This window comes from Limulus polyphemus, unplaced genomic scaffold (genome assembly GCF_000517525.1).
Source record: "Limulus polyphemus unplaced genomic scaffold, Limulus_polyphemus-2.1.2 Scaffold4143, whole genome shotgun sequence".
Lineage (NCBI taxonomy): Eukaryota > Metazoa > Arthropoda > Merostomata > Xiphosura > Limulidae > Limulus > Limulus polyphemus.
Genome location: NW_013669753.1, coordinates 4,645 through 22,175, shown reverse-complemented (window position 1 = coordinate 22,175; position 17,531 = coordinate 4,645). Strand labels below are relative to the sequence as shown.

At 32.3% G+C, this 17,531-nt stretch overlaps 1 protein-coding gene across 1 annotated transcript in view; it reads left to right on the top strand.

The window, feature by feature from the left end:
- LOC106470653 (hemicentin-1-like) overlaps positions 1-17,531 on the top strand; it is an 89,096-nt gene that overhangs the window by 67,783 nt on the left and 3,782 nt on the right. Inside the window, exons 3-8 of the mRNA XM_022399285.1 lie at positions 3,606-3,716; positions 8,773-8,976; positions 9,791-10,087; positions 11,775-12,065; positions 13,224-13,511; positions 15,658-15,963. Of these exons, the coding sequence (XP_022254993.1) occupies positions 3,606-3,716; positions 8,773-8,976; positions 9,791-10,087; positions 11,775-12,065; positions 13,224-13,511; positions 15,658-15,963 (1,497 nt within the window). The remainder of the gene's footprint in view (positions 1-3,605; positions 3,717-8,772; positions 8,977-9,790; positions 10,088-11,774; positions 12,066-13,223; positions 13,512-15,657; positions 15,964-17,531) is intronic.

Below are 17,531 nucleotides of genomic sequence, written 5' to 3'. Positions count from 1 at the left end.
TAAAACAACCCCATCTATGGATAAACCGAAGTGCCAATATGTAACACATCTAAACTTGGATAAAACAACCCCATCTATGGATAAACCGAAGTGCCAATATGTAACACATCTAAACTTGGATAAAACAACCTCATCTATGGATAAACCGAAGTGCCAATATGTAACACATCTAAACTTGGATAAAACAACCCCAATTCGCACTTTTTCTGGATAATGCTGGTTAAGAGTAGTTATCAATGATACAAACACCTTTTCAAGCTTTCATTATATAAATATAGATTACATTTGTTCAGCTCAGAGATAAAACAAAAATCTTGTTTTTGTTCTCCCCTTTCAGTTCTGACGTGTTTTTGCAGCGAAGTGGTAGACAGCTTCAATAACCTGTGACAAAGTCACACTAGTGGTGACTTTGTATTCGTAAGTCACAATGAAACACTAGTTTTTCTATTATTACGTCACAATGAAACACTAGTCTTCCTATTATTACGTCACAATGAAATACTAGTATTCTTCTTATTACGTCACAATGAAACACTGGTCTTCCTATTATTACGTCACAATGAAATGCTAGTCTTCCTATTATTACGTCCCAATGAAATACTAGTCTTCCTATTATTACGTCACAATGAAACACTGGTCTTCCTATTATTACATCACAATGAAATGCTAGTCTTCCTATTATTACGTCCCAATGAAATACTAGTCTTCCTATTATTACGTCACAATGAAACACTGGTCTTCCTATTATTACGTCACAATGAAATGCTAGTTTTCCTATTATTACGTCACAATGAAATTCTAGTCTTCCTATTATTACGTCACAATGAAATACTAGTCTTCCTATTATTACGTCACAATGAAACACTGGTCTTCCTATTATTACGTCACAATGAAATGCTAGTTTTCCCATTATTACGTCACAATGAAACACTGGTCTTCCTATTATTACGTCACAATGAAATGCTAGTCTTCCTATTATTACGTCCCAATGAAATACTAGTCTTCCTATTATTACGTCACAATGAAACACTGGTCTTCCTATTATTACGTCACAATGAAATACTAGTCTTCCTATTATTACGTCACAATGAAACACTAGTCTTCCTATTAACAGTTTGTCATCCTTTCATTGTTTTTAATTGTTGTGCTCATTTGTTGTAATCATTGTTATAGCTTTTACCAAGTGGCTTAGCAGTAAGCTCGAAGGCTTATACAACAAAAATTGGAGTTCGACACAGCTCAGATGGCCAATTATGTAGCTTCTCGCTTGAACAACAGCACTTTGTTGTAGTTGGTGTAATATATCTTCTTCTTTATGCCTACAACTAAACTTTATTGTTATATCCATAGAATGAAGTTAAACAATATTTTACTCAGTGTGTACTTTACTAAGAATAATAACAACTCGTCAATGCTATTTGTTACTGACATAAAATCGGAAGAAGATCATATTCCTGGCAATACAAAACAAATATATATTATATTACACAAGTACTTGAGAATGATTGTATCAATGATCGAAACGTTGTACCTGTTCTAAAAACAAATCTAACCTACTGTAAAATCTGTAAACGAAACTAATAAAACAAATATGATATAAAGTACAAAACTACAGAACGCAGGAATCGAACTCTCCAAGCATACAGCTAAATCGCCGGAGGGGGGGGGGGACGCTAGAAAACAAGAATATATATTATTCTTATAAAAAAAAACATTTTTTGTGTCAGATACTTAGGGCTACATGCTCCGAATAATAATAATAATAATACATAACAATCAATAGTTGAGTTGTTAACTCAAAACGTACCAGCTAATTGAGAGATAAACATCATAGAATAGATTAAATATTAAGTGCACTCAAGATGTTGTGATCAAACTCAACTAATGATAAAACCAAGAAAATTAACATAATAATAATAATAGTAATAATTTCCTTGTTAATAAAAATCTTTAAAAAAAAACGGAATTATACAAGACTAATAAAAATATTATATGAATGAGTTGTATGCAAATATTTATCATCACATAAAGCAATTATTCATGGTGTTCATTTATTTAATAAACATTTTAAATATTGCATAGCACGGAATAAATTGAGTTTATGTTTACGTGTAAACATATCGGAATATCTTAATTAAATCGAGTTTAACTGCTTTAAAACGCTCCCTAGTGGCACAGCGGTATGTCTGCGAACTTACAACGCTAGAAACCGGGTTTCGATACCCGTGGTGGGCAGAGCACAGATAGCCCACAGTGTAGCTATGTGCTTCATTACAAACAAACCAAGTGCTTTTAAACCTCCCGCTTATTCCCGTTCCTTACATCTATTAATATACCTAGCTAAGTCAATCTTAGTCTAAATCTTTGAACAAGTCTTACTATTACTTGTATTTAATAATCTATTCAATGAGGTTAATCTTAATTTAAGTCTTTAAACAAATCCCATTTCTTGTTTGATCCTTGTTAAACGCAACGCTACAAAAATGTCTGTCTGTGCTTTGCCCACTGCAGTTATCGTAATCTAATTTTTATCGTTATAAGCCCACATATTTACCATTGAGCGAAAAACGATACAATATTAGATGTAGGACTTTTAAGGCTAAAATAAATTTGACTTTTATTGCCAAAATGTCTATAGACGAGCACATGACTAACTCTAGCATCACGCATCTTTTAATACTATTAATCTGTACTTACCAGGCTTAAAACTAAAGTAATGACTAGCTTTAGCATTAGGCATCTTTTAACACCATTAATCTGAATTAAACAAGTTTAAAACTAAAGTAATGACTAACTTTAGCATCAAGTATCTTTTAACACCATTAATATGTATTTAACTAGGCTTAAAACTAAAGTAATGACTAACTTTAGCATCAAGCATCTTTTAACACCATTAATATGTATTTAACAGGCTTAAAACTAAAGTAATGACTAACTTTAGCATCAAGCATCTTTTAACACCATTAATATGTATTTAACTAGCTATAGGTTAAAGCAGTATATGTTTTTAAAACGTATACTACTAATAATGTTACAACATTCATATTCAGTACAACTTACAGTATTTCAAGAAGTTTGTTATAATTATTTTTATTTTAGTAACCCTATCCCCACTTTTTCAAAGCAATACTTTTCGTATGAATAAAATAAAGTTATGACACAATTGATGAATTTAGTAACAATATTGAAATTTTGTTAATTCCACAGCAGTGAAGAAAGTTAAATGTAACACATCATGACAAATTTTATTTTATTTAGACAAAAACGTAAAATAAAATAAATTCTCTTTTTAATCTAAAATTCAGATATTATTATTTTTTTGATTAATTGAATTTAATGTGTCTAAAAATTCCAATTTAGTATAAGTTATATTTTTAGGCTAAATTTGATTATAACTAATTTAGAGTGTTTTATATGTTTTCTACATTGTACAGTGAAGTGATTAAATTAAACAGACTTTATAATAATATGTATGTAAAATACATATTCCGCTTGTCAATACGAGCGTACGCTTCCTTTTGTCATGTATCCATGTAACTATTTCTGTCACTTAAACGTTTTAAGATAAAATTTTTGGCAAGACTTTAATTGAAACCTTTTCTCAGTTCCCCCCAGAGAAACTATTATATTGGATAAATACGGCCAAAGGTTGAAAGATTTAATAGGCCCCTACAATGAAGACGCTTCGTTGTTACTGATCTGCGAAGCAGATGGGGGTAAGTTTTCTGAAAAGAACCAGTTTTTCATTAGTAGAGTGTCTTATGTATTACAGGGACCTGTTAACATATCTGGAACTTAAGCAACATTCACACCAGAGCAACTGGTGGATTTGGTTTGATAAATTATCTGGAACTTAAGCAACATTCACACCAGAGTAACTGGTGGATTTGGTTTGATAAATTATCTGGAACTTAAGCAACATTCACACCAGAGTAACTGGCGGATTTGGTTTGATAAATTATCTGGAATTAAGTAACATTCACACCAGAGTAACTGGTAGATTTGGTTTTAGTTACTCTGGTGTGAATGTTGCTTAAGTTCCAGATAATTTATCATATCACGCTGTTTGGGGAAATTTCAGACTCTCGTGTGGTGAGAGATCCACAAACGCTCGAGTCAAAAGGTTACGGGTTTGTGTCATTCATGATGAAAACGGATGCAGACAATACAATGAAAGGACAGTGTGTGTGGGAACAAGAGCTATTAGAACAAACTGGGCTACGAAAACCTGCCAGTGTGAGAAACAGTAAACCTTTGATGAAGTTTGCAACCTGTCCAGCCCAAATAGCTGTACAGTCTCCTGTGGTGCTAACAACCAATAACTTATTGATTTATTTCTGCATAGTTTAGTTTAACACATATTATACTTTTAATGCTAACAGCCATAACTGTAGTTGAAGAAGAATCAATATTTCATTCTCCAATCTTAGAACTTGTTAAGTGATTTGTTTGTGAAATGTAGACTAAGTTACTGACCGATTGGATACAAATGGACGTATTGTATTTTCAAATAAGCCACGTAGAAACTAATAATATTATTAACGATTGTTGATGTTGTGTAGCAAGTCTCCATTTTCAGTTTTATATTTAAAATACTTCTTTTAAAAAATCACTTGTTTTGCAAGAACTAATAAAAAATATTCGAAGAAACTACTTTTCCTATATATACAGTTAGTTTGATAACCAAATCTGCCAGTTACTCTGGTGTGAATGTTGCTTAATTCCAGATAATTTATCAAACCTAATCTACTTAGGTGGCGTGATACTAGTCACGTGATCTCGCTGACGCAACAATACGTTCGTTTCTTACCTTTTGATTGCTTTTGAGTCAGAATAATATCTGTTTAAACAAAAATAATTTCAGATTGCTGGTGTTTGGTACTTTCTCACCCTTTTACGTTAAATTTATAAAATACATGGTTCACAAATGTATTTTTATTACACGTGTGTCGAAAGCTAATTATTTTTCTAGAAATATCCAGTTCCTTCGTGAATGCCCTAGCATTTACTAGATATATGTTAGTCTGGTATATATATATAGGACGCTCACAACGTGACGGGATAATGTGTGTAGGTAGTGAGTAATTGAACTGCAGTCAGAAAGTATTGTTGAAGTTCGTTGTTATAGAGCGACTGTTGAAAATAAGTGTATCGGTAAAGTTATATTCAGAAAGAATAAACCAGTTTTATTAAGAAAGGACTTGTGTCGCTAAAGTTTCGTGGGAACGAAGTTACGGAAAATCAACTAACGAATGGAGACGTAACAATATTTTAAGATGCGTAAACAAACAAACAAAAATAACGAGTCTTCACTGGAAAGCTTACCATCTATGCTATAACCTAAACGTTGCATTCCCAACCAACGTGTAAAGGATAAAGTGAGATTCTGGTAGGGTTGTCGACACAAAGCTTTACCGAAATGTACTTAACAGAATAAAATATGTATGCAATTGTATTGAACAACATAATACAGTTGTAAAATTTGATGAAGACGAACCCACATATAGGAAATAAAATTTGGAGACAATATTTGGTACCCGATTATGACATAGTCTTATCGAAACGTACAATTATGACATAGTCTTATCGATACCTTGTACGTTTGTTGGTCGTAACAAAGTTTCTTTCATTACCCATTCAAGCCTTCTCCAGACTTTATTAACATAATGAAATAAAAATTCTAGAGCCATTCTTAAAGTTATGTTGCATCAATGCATAGATGCATGTGCTAAATAAGTTCATTAAAACTAAACCCCGCAATAAAACATAACATTTGCACAATTACCTTTAAAGGTTGCTAGACTGCAGACAGAAATGACCTTCATGGACGCCAAGGTTAAACATGAAATTTGTACAATTAAAACAAAAAACAGAAATTAAATATCAAAATATCCTACTTGTAACACGAACACGGTTACAGATTACATACAAAGTGAGCAGTTAAATGTTTGCATGATTAATTTTGAAACACGAAACTGTCAGCGAGTCGTATCTGTTCACGATGATCGCTAACGTCGCTTAACGCCGTAAGTAACAATACCTCTTCTAGTTGTGGCAATTAAAATCAGAAAAAACAATAACAATAAAGGCGGCTCTATCTTCTCAACTCTGGTCAATAAATTTATAAAGTCAAGGCCAATAATAATCCGGGTATAACTTAGGCTGTTAAAAGCTAGAGAGGTAACACATTTAAGGTGTGGTAGATAACAACAGAAACTTAACATAATGTAATAAACAGGTAAGATTTATAAGAATTCTGTGAGTCTGAACACATTCATAAAATTGCCGAGTTTTCAAGCTACGTATTGACGTCAATTTCTAAAAACTGGTTCATGACTATTTCTTTCAATTTCTACATGAATTCCGAAACATATTTATTTAAAACAAAAACAAAAAACTGGAGAAAAAAATTTTGATATGAAACTTCAAAACTGCGGTAACTTAGGATAAACAACTTCAAAAACAGCGAAGACATAGTAGCGAGGATTTAATGGTATTACGCCATCTGGTGGTGACATAGGCTAGTTTGATGCATTTATACCAGAAAGCTTCGGCTTTTAGGTTATTCAGGCCCATGAAATAATTAGATGTTAAACTTGAGTTCACAAATCGCTGTACTAACCAAATGGTTAGTATAGTATAGGTTACTGAGGAACAAAAAAATAATTAAGTGTCAAAACTGAGTTCACAAATCGCTGTACTAACCAAATGGTTAGTATAGTATAGGTTACTGAGGAACAAAAAAATAATTAAGTGTCAAAACTGAGTTCAGAAATCACTGTACTAACCAAATGGTTAGTATAGTATAGGTTACTGAGGAACAAAAAAATAATTAAGTGTCAAAACTGAGTTCAGAAATCACTGTACTAACCAAATGGTTAGTATAGTATAGGTTACTGAGGAACAAAAAAATAATCAAGTGTCAAAACTGAGTTCAGAAATCACTGTACTAACCAAATGGTTAAATTGTTTTATAGGTTATTGAGGAACAAAAAATAATCAAGTGTCAAACTGAGTTCAGAAATCACTGTACTAACCAAATGGTTAAATTGTTTTATAGGTTATTGAGGAACAAAAAATAATCAAGTGTCAAACTGAGTTCAGAAATCACTGTACTAACCAAACGGTTAAATAGTTTGTAGGTTATTCAGGAAGAAGAAATAATTAAATGTTAAACTTGAGTTCACAAATCACTGTTCTAACCAAATGGTTAAATACTATACAGTGTCACTGAAAAATAGCACGCGTGGTCAGTGATGACGGTCAAGAGTTGTTGGATATAACTTTTAACCCATCGAACTGCTACTTAGAGGATTGTCTGATTAATTTTAGAGCAACGTTTCGCACTATCAAAATACTGTTGTGACCTTTGACCGTCTCAGTGTTGTTTTTGTACCATTTCTGCTTTGTTTTCTCTTATTATATTTTATCAATTATTATAGTCATTAATATTAACTTCCAATTTGAGCACGCTACTACATATGGATAAAAACTTTTAAAAAGTCCAGTAATTAGCATAGCTAACCCAATATTGTGATCTTACGTTCTTACATATAAATATTAGAATCTATTGTTTCACTACTTTTGCACGTTTGTTATTGGTGGCATTTTCGGCCATAAACCCAAGCATATCTCATGTGAGTTTTGATGATATTTTTATATCCGATTATTAAGCGTGTCGTCTTCTGGTATTTTTATTATGTTAAAATCAAGTAGGTCCAGGTTTTTTTCATTTTTTAATATATTACAAGATGGATATTTCTAACAAATTTCTTTTTATCTCTGTAAAATATTAAAGAAAAACTTGATGCCTGTTTATGGCTGGAATTAAGAACTTGGCTGCAAGAGAGTCCTCAGCACCTAGGATTTGTTTAGAGGAAACTAAAAAAAATAATAATAAATATTTTGTTCTGACAGGATAATTATATGAACTTTACACTTCCGATAAAAACACTCAGTATCCACATAATTCTTGTCAGAAACACCTACAAATGAAGCCAATGCAACTTTTGGAACACAGAGGACTTACATTTGAAACACCTGCGTAATAAGGATTCTACTGCAATCAAGATTTGTGGGAGTTTTCTTGTAATATTCTAAGTAAAAATATTATCAAAAAATCTCCTCTGTAGTGCAAAATATGATCTATACAGGGCCCAAGAATACCAAATTAAGAACACCTTTCAAATGTAAACGTAATGTTGTGTCTCTTTCCTCATCATAATCCCGATGTTATACAAGTGCAAATATCCATGGAAGTTGTCTTAATGTTTCCAATCACATTCCTACTGCGTTCAGCTGAATAGACATTTCAAGTAACCAGTTAAAGTTTTGATAAACATATATACTCGAATGTTTATTTAATAATGATAAGAACAAATAAATTGCAATCTACATATATTTTAATATTTATATGATAATGCAACGAGTTATGAAACTACAATCTATATATTGTCATGTTTATATGATTATAAAATGAGCTATGAAAAGTGTAGTAAATATGTTTCAATGTTTACATCATCTTAACATGATATATCCTTAGTTATTTTGGGTTTTGCCCGAAAATCTCAAGTACGATGTTTAATCACTTCTCTAACATGGTTGAGATTTTACGTGGTTACTTTAGCTATTGAAGCAAGTGCTCAGATGCATTTACTTGTATTTAAGGAAAAAAATAATTCACCAGATATTTCGATCACTCATGCTCAGAGGCGATGTAATTAACGGCTGAGAAAATGAATAAAACCACAATTTCATTTCCACTTTCTTCAGGAAAACCTCCTCCGGCTTTAACGTGGTGGAACAGAGATAACCTGCTCAAGGCCAACTTCACTCTCACGCCACAAGGTTTCCCAAGGAACGAGCTCGTGCTTCATCAACTCCGCCGTGATGACCTCCTTATTTCTCTTACATGCAAAGCTACTAACACCAACCTCACAGCTCCGATATCTAGCTCGGTTACCGTAGACTTGTATTGTGAGATTTAATTCCATGCAAAAACAAACATATATACTGCACATAGTACCTTACTTGTATATATCCTTTCTATTAAGCCTTTAATCACATTGTCTTGATTTTAATACCAGTGTTTTTCAGTAACATTCATCATGATAATAGTCATTATAAATGTCGTGTTACAAGAATTTATGAAACCAGTAATAATAACAGTAACAGGTATAACACAAATGTCAATTGTTTGAATATTATCCTTAAGGTAAAATAATGTGCAACGAAACGTAAAGGGCATTTTAATAACACTGCATTCTAATGAACATGATTAATTCATACGTAATAAACAATAGTTTATGATGCTTAAGACATTATTAAATAATGAATGTTTTCGGTAAAATACGAACAACAAAATTAAATCCAGTTAGAGGAAGTTAATACTACAAAGAAATTATTAAAAGGAGGAAGCAGAAGTTGGTCGGTCAACAATTCGGTTTATTGACCGAAAGGTTGAGCACGTTAATTAATCATGTTCATTAGAATGCAGTATTAATAAAATGCCCTTTACGTTTCGTTGCACAATACGGACTTTTCAATCTTGAATTTTCAAATTGTTACCTACAACTTATATATTATATATTATATTCTCGATGACTCAAACTGAACTAGATGAAATATAATTCTAAACTAGTAATATATTTCTGAGTTCTCTATTGTAAATAAGTTATTACAGAAAATAATAATCATAATATAAGCTAATGTATTGAAGCTAATGTAGTTTGATTAGTACTCAGAAGAGTTTTACTCAAACCAACTTATCATAATTTTCGTCCTTGCCTAGTGAAGCCTCTAGACGTGAGAATCACCTCAATCAGCAAACCGCTAACAGCAAACCTACAAACGGAGCAGGTTTGTGAAACCTGGGGAGCTCGACCCGCACCTCAAGTAACCTGGTGGAAAGGAACTGAGCGCCTTCTTGCTGTGACCGATGCTGTTTCTCCGGACGGAAATCATACAGTTAGCCAGGTTTCCTTCATCCCTGGCGTTGAAGATGATGGCAAAAACCTGACCTGTAGAGCGGACAATTTACTCATACCAGAAAGTGCCATTACAGATGTCCGGGATCTCCTGGTCTACTGTAAGAATGGAAAAACTAATTTCTGTAGATAATCCAGGAGTAAAAAATACTTTATACTCTACCATTCACACACAGTCACTCTACCATTCACATATGATTTACACCATTACACACAGTCACTCTACCATTCACACGTGACTTACACCATTTACACACAGTCACTCTATCATTCACATGTGAGTTACACCATTACACACAGTCACTCTATCATCCACACATGATTTACACCATTTACACACAGTCACTCTACCATTCACACATGATTTACACCATTTACACACAGTCACTCTATCATTCACATACGATTTACACCATTACACACAGACACTCTACCATTCACATATGATTTACACCATTACACACAGTCACTCTACCATTCACATATGATTTACACCATTATACACAGTCACTCTACCATTCACATATGATTTACACCATTACACACAGTCACTCTACCATTCACATATGATTTACACCATTATACACAGTCACTCTACCATTCACATATGATTTACACCATTACACACAGTCACTCTACCATTCACACGTGATTTACACCATTTACACACAGTCACTCTACCATATACATGTGATTTACACCATTACACACAGTCACTCTACCATTCTCATGTGACTTATACCAATATACACACAATCACTTTACCATACACATGTGAGTTACACCATTACACACAGTCACTCTACCATCACATATGATTTACACCATTACACACAGTCACTCTACCATTCTCATGTGACTTATACCAATATACACACAATCACTCTACCATACACATGTGAGTTACACCATTACACACAGTCACTCTACCATACACATGTGATTTACACCATTACACACAGTCACTCTACCATACACATGTGAGTTACACAATTACACACAGTCACTCTATTATTCACATGTGATTTACACCATTACACACAGTCACTCTATCATTCACATGTGATTTACACCATTACACATAGTAACTCTATCATTCACATGTGATTTACACCATTACACACAGCCACTCTACCATTCACATGTGATTTACACCATTACACACAGCCACTCTATCATTCACATGTGATTTACACCATTACACACAGCCACTCTACCATTCACATGTGATTTACACTTGGTGTTATTTTCTTCGTGTTGGTGTAATTTACGTTACAAGTCATTGTAGTCAAAAACATAGATTGAAACAAAAATAAGAATACATTTTCATAATCACAAGTTTACTTATCAATATATATATATGTGTGTGTTTGTGTTTATGTCTTTCAATAAAAAGTACAAATCATGACACCAATGTTCCATGTGCACAATAAATTTATTTGTATAAGGTTAAAAGGAAACACACGCTCTACATGTTTCGGTGGACAACAAGATCCAGTTGTTGCCTCTGTAAAATGTGATAATTGTACAGGAACATTTACTCCAGTACATAGACGAACCTCGTGTGTCCTTCTTGGTCTCCTGAAGATGGTGGAGGTCCACCGAAACATGTATAACATTTGTTTCTTTTAACCTTATACAAATAAATGTATTGTACATATAAAAATTTGATGTTATGATTTTAATTTTATTTAAAATATGTACATGTGCTGTTAGTATAATGTATTCTATATCTTCTTTCTTACGGTTGTAATGTTTTAACGAAACACCATGCTGTCTTTGCTGCAGATACTCCCCAAGTGACAATGACGCTTCTATCACCACTTAATGAAGATGGTTTTGTGGAAGGAAGTGAAGTTGAAATCGATTGTTCTGTGGAGGCCAATCCTACTGAAGTTGATGTACAGTGGCTTTTTAGTGGCTTCCCGATATCTTCTGATCTGAAACGTGGCATCATTGTGAGTAATTACTCTCTTGTTATAAAAGACGTCCAGCATTACCACAAGGGCCAGTACCAATGTGTTGCCACAAATCAAGAAGGGGAAGGCTGGAGTGAAGAGAAGATGCTTCTCGTTCAATGTACGTCTCTTACATTCATTAATGTTCTTATCTTGACATTTTAGGGTTAGCTTCATGTACTTTAATGTAAGACTTTAGTTTACAATACGGGTTTTCCTCAGAAAGTCTGACATCTAGTAATATTATGTTACATACCATGATAGCTTTGTTCTTCAACTGTTGATGAAAAAAAAACGCCTTGAGAAGAGTCGGTTCGGCATAACAATAAATATCCGTAGAGTTTTGCGGTTTTAGAAGTCATTTAATATAAAGTAAATACACGTATCAATAACAATATATTTTACATCTTAACAAAAATGTATTTGGACACATATTTATGCGAATGCACGGAATGTCATTTGCTTTTCCTAAGTTAGAAACATCAGGGAAACCAGATTTTTAAAAATCTAATGCGCAGTTAGTTGGTAATGAATTGGTTATTTTAAGAAATTCTTAGATTGAATATATTTGTTTGGTAGAAAAAAAAACAATTCTGTGAATCTTGTTGTGTTTAATGTTTGTTTAGTGGATGAAGTTGTTTATTTCAGGATAAATAGGATCCATCAGATAAGTTCAAGATCAGGTAGAACTATACAAGCTAAATACACAGTTGTTCAGTAGTTAAAAGTGTAAAAACAAATACAGTTATTAGTAGAACTATACAAGCTAAATACCTAGTTGTTCAGTAGTTAAAAGCGTAAAAACAAATACAATTATTAGTAGAACTATACAAGCTAAATACCTAGTTGTTCAGTAGTTAAAAGTGTAAAAACAAATACAATTATTAGTAGAACTATACAAGCTAAATACCCAGTTGTTCAGTAGTTAAAAGTGTAAAAACAAATACAATTATTAGTAGAACTATACAAGCTAAATATCTAGTTGTTCAGTAAGTTAAAAGTAGTAAAAACAAATACAATTATTAGTAGAACTATACAAGCTAAATACCCAGTTGTTCAGTAGTTAAAAGCGTAAAAAAAATGATTGTTTCTTGATATTTACAATCTTCAGATACTGAGAAAGTAAACTAAAATTACTCTTATCAGTACTATTTTTAACGAGTGAACTCCGGTAATTAGGTACGGTGTTAATGAAACTGTTATTTTTAATAAGGAAAAGCTTCTCTGATAATTTGATATCACACCTAAGTATATCCTGCTTTAAATGATCATATTTCAGATCCCCCAGTGTGTAAAGATCCTAAAGTACACATTATTCCGGTTGCACATGGCTCAGAAGTTAATATTTTATGTGAAGTGGATGCAGAGCCTGAGGCCCATGAATTCCATTGGATTCTTAACAACACCTTGGGTATTGAGTCCGTCAAGACCGCTGCGACAAATCAAACGACTGGTGTTATATCTTTCTCGCCTCTGGATCCTACTGATTTTGGGACCCTCTCTTGCTGGGCTAAAAATGTCGTAGGACAACAGAAAATCCCGTGCAAATATAGAATCTTTCCTGGAGGTACAAATGACACCTGAGTAGTTTCAATTTTACACAGAGTTGAAAAACGATAGAGATGATTTGTTTAACGTTCTAATGACTTAAAACTTTGTTAAACTTTCTTCATTTTTCAAACTGATCCATTCCCATTTGACGATTAAAAAAAAAGATCCGTCATATTAACTTTATGATATTAGTTCCTTCTAAAAACGTACTTAATCATTTTTATAGGTTATTTCGCGCTTTTTGAACGTTCATCAAAAGTTTAAACCATTAAAGTTGCTAACTTAATGATGAAATTGCATGTCATTATCACGTATTTTTTTTTGTTTAATTAAAGTTTCCTGCTAAGTCAAACACGAAATGAAAGCTTGGTAGGATATATATGTTTAAAGTTCCACGAACGTATTAAAGTCCATGTATTCTCGAGTCCCTGTCATAGCATACGATGCTTTATTTTGAAAATTTTATTACGTTTTCAATATTATCCTACATGGAACACTGACTTTATCGTGGAATGTTTCTATCCTATTTTGTATCCATTAAGTTAAACGGTAACTCCCAAAAAACCATATTTACTTGTACAGCTACATAATAAACTAATCACTCATCTAACCATTACATCAATCAGTAATTAGATGTAACCATTATAACAACAAGTGATTCAAAGTAACTATTACAACAATCACTTATTCTATGCAACCATTATAACAATCAGGGATTCAAAGTAAGTATTACAACAATCACTTATTCTATGTAACCATTATAACAACCAGTGATTCAATGTAACCATACAACAATCACTTATTCTATGTAACCATTATAACACTAACTTATTCTATGTAACCATACAACAATCACTTATTCTATGTAACCATTATAACACTAACTTATTCTATGTAACCATCATAGCAATCACTTATTCTATGTAACCATTATAACAACAAGTGATTCAATGTAACCATACAACAATCACTTATTCTATGTAACCATTATAACACTAACTTATTCTATGTAACCATACAACAATCACTTATTCTATGTAACCATTATAACACTAACTTATTCTAAAAAGAACAATGAATTATTCTATATAACTATTAACAATCCAGTTATTCTGTGAAACCATTACAATAACCTTTTATTCTGTTACCTTTTTTAGCACTGAATTAAACACTTTTCAAATTATTATCAGTAAGGTCAAGATATTTAACTTTCTTATATCATGTTACAAAGTCAGAAAATTATCAGGATATTAACATCGTTTAGAATAGAAATATACACATACTGGACAATACTGTGAAATAAAATACGCAGACAGAATATATGTATGTGTAGGTTAATTTTCATTTATCAATTTATAAAGGTGAGTTTCAAAAACAGTTGTGAAATTTGTTTTTGCCTATTTTAAACTCAAAAAATATCTTATACATTTCAATCATACTTGTTTATCTCCTTATAGAACAGAAACGTTTGTTTTGGATATTCGTGCCAGTTTGCACAATGAATATCTTAGCTAATTATCTCTAATCATGAACTGATAGGCTAGAAGAAAGGCAGCTAAACAAAACCGTCCAGCGCCAAATATTAGACTACCCTAATCATATAGTGGGATTTAACTGTCATTCTTATAACACACACACGGCCCCAAGTGAGGAACGTAATTTTGTGGCAAGGGACGGAAACTATAGACCCTCAGATTCACAGACACCAAACCACAGGTGCATTTCTTGCTCATTATAAAAAGAACAAAGATTAAAAATGATCAAAAACAATGACGTTGACAATCACCAAGGTAACCATTAAATGACACAACTTGACAAGTAAGCAACGTGAAGAATATTGAAACGATTTTTAAATATAACGGTTTTTATCTATATTTTACTTTTAATAAAGCCACGTAGTCTCAAACTAAGGAAATTGCTAAGAAATACACGAGATCCGTTTCACGGCGGTTGTATTGAGAACATATGAATGTATCATTCAAATATTTTTAAGTACGTTTATTAGGTATTTCCAAAATTGGCTCTATTAAAGTTGTATTGGGTTTATTTTTCATCAATATGTAAATCACTACTTTGATAGATAAAAGTGTCTTAAATATGCAAAGGAAATGAAGACAAATTAATGACACACACTTTGAAGTTCATATCCTTTCTTTCTGAAGGTCTTCCGGAAGCTCCTAATGACTGTAAAGTCATTAACAAAACAAAAGGATCTTTAAGTGTAGGCTGCTCACCAGGGTTTGATGGAGGGTTATCACAGCAGTTCCAGGTCGAAGTGTACACCGACACAAAAGAACGTCTTATAACCAACATTTCTACATCTGACGCTCCTTTCTTCTTCATTTCTTCATTGCCTGCCGAGACTCAATTTATACTTGTCATATACGCTATCAATAGTCTGGGAAGGAGCTCGTCAGTCTCCCTCCAAGCCAGTACACTAACTGGTCAGACTAAGCCACTAAACAAAGGCAAGCTTTGTTTCTTACAGCTTAAATTCATTTGTAAAACATTTTAATTAATAAATCGTGTTATTCTGAGAATTCATTGTTAGTACTTACTGATAATTACTGTTATATAGCAAAATGATACGATAAAATACCAGATAATCGTATTAACAGATTATCATAATACCAGATCATCGTATTACCAGATCATCGTATTACCAGATCATCATAATACCAGAATGATGGTCTGTTAATACGATGATCTGATATTATGATAATCTGTTAATACGATGATCTGTTATTATGATAATCTGTTAATACGATGATCTGGTATTATGATGGTCTGTTAATACGATGATCTGATATTATGATAATCTGTTAATACGATAATCTGGTATTATGATAATATGTTAATACGATGATCTGGTATTATGATAATATGTTAATACGATGATCTGGTATTATGATAATATGTTAATACGATGATCTGGTATTATGATAATCTGTTAATACGATGATCTGGTATTATGATAATCTGTTAATACGATAATCTGGTATTATGATAATCTGTTAATACGATAATCTGGTATTATGATAATCTGTTAATACGATGATCTGTTATTATTAGTGTAATTTTACCTAGTCTTCTCAAGTTACGTATTCGGAATATAAAATATTATTTTGAAATCTGGCGATTAATTAATAACGATTATTAATGGAATTAAAAAGGAAAAATTTTAATAATGATTTGGTTTTATTACACAAACACAATTAATTAATGATAGGTCATTTTTCTTTCCAACAAACGTACTTTACACAACATAAAACTGAGTTGAAATTTTTTTGTTAGAATGCTTTGAATATAAGTAATTAGTAGTTATAACAGTTTAATAGTATAACCAGATGTATCAGTTTTTGTCTAATTACAAAAACACGTGTGTTAACATTGTAATAGTGAATACAAGTAGTTATGTTTGAGCTAATCTATTGTAGCTTGGAAAGTTTCGAATGTCATGTTAACTCAAACGTAAGTGCTAAGGTACATAAACATAAGTGCTAAGGCACATAAATATAAGTGCTAAGGTACATAAACATAAGTGCTAAGGTACATAAACATAAGTGCTAAGGTACATAAACATAAGTGTTGAGATACATAAACATAAGTGCTGAGATATATAAACATAAGTGCTGAGATACATAAACGTAAGTGCTGAGGTACATAAACATAGGTTCTAAGGGACATAAACATAAGTGCTGAGGTACATAAACATAAGTGCTAAGGTACTTAAACATAAGTGCTAAGGTACTTAAACATAGATGCTAAGATACTTAACATAAGTGCTAAGGTACTTAAACATAAGTGCTAAGGTACATAAACATAGGTTCTAAGGTACATAAACATAAGTGTTAAGGTACTTAACATAAGTGCTAAGGTATTTAAACATAAGTGCTAAGGTACATAAACATAGGTTCTAAGGTACATAAACATAAGTGTTAAGGTACTTAACATAAGTGCTAAGGTATTTAAACATAAGTGCTAAGGTACATAAACATAGGTTCTAAGGTACATAAACATAAGTGTTAAGGTACTT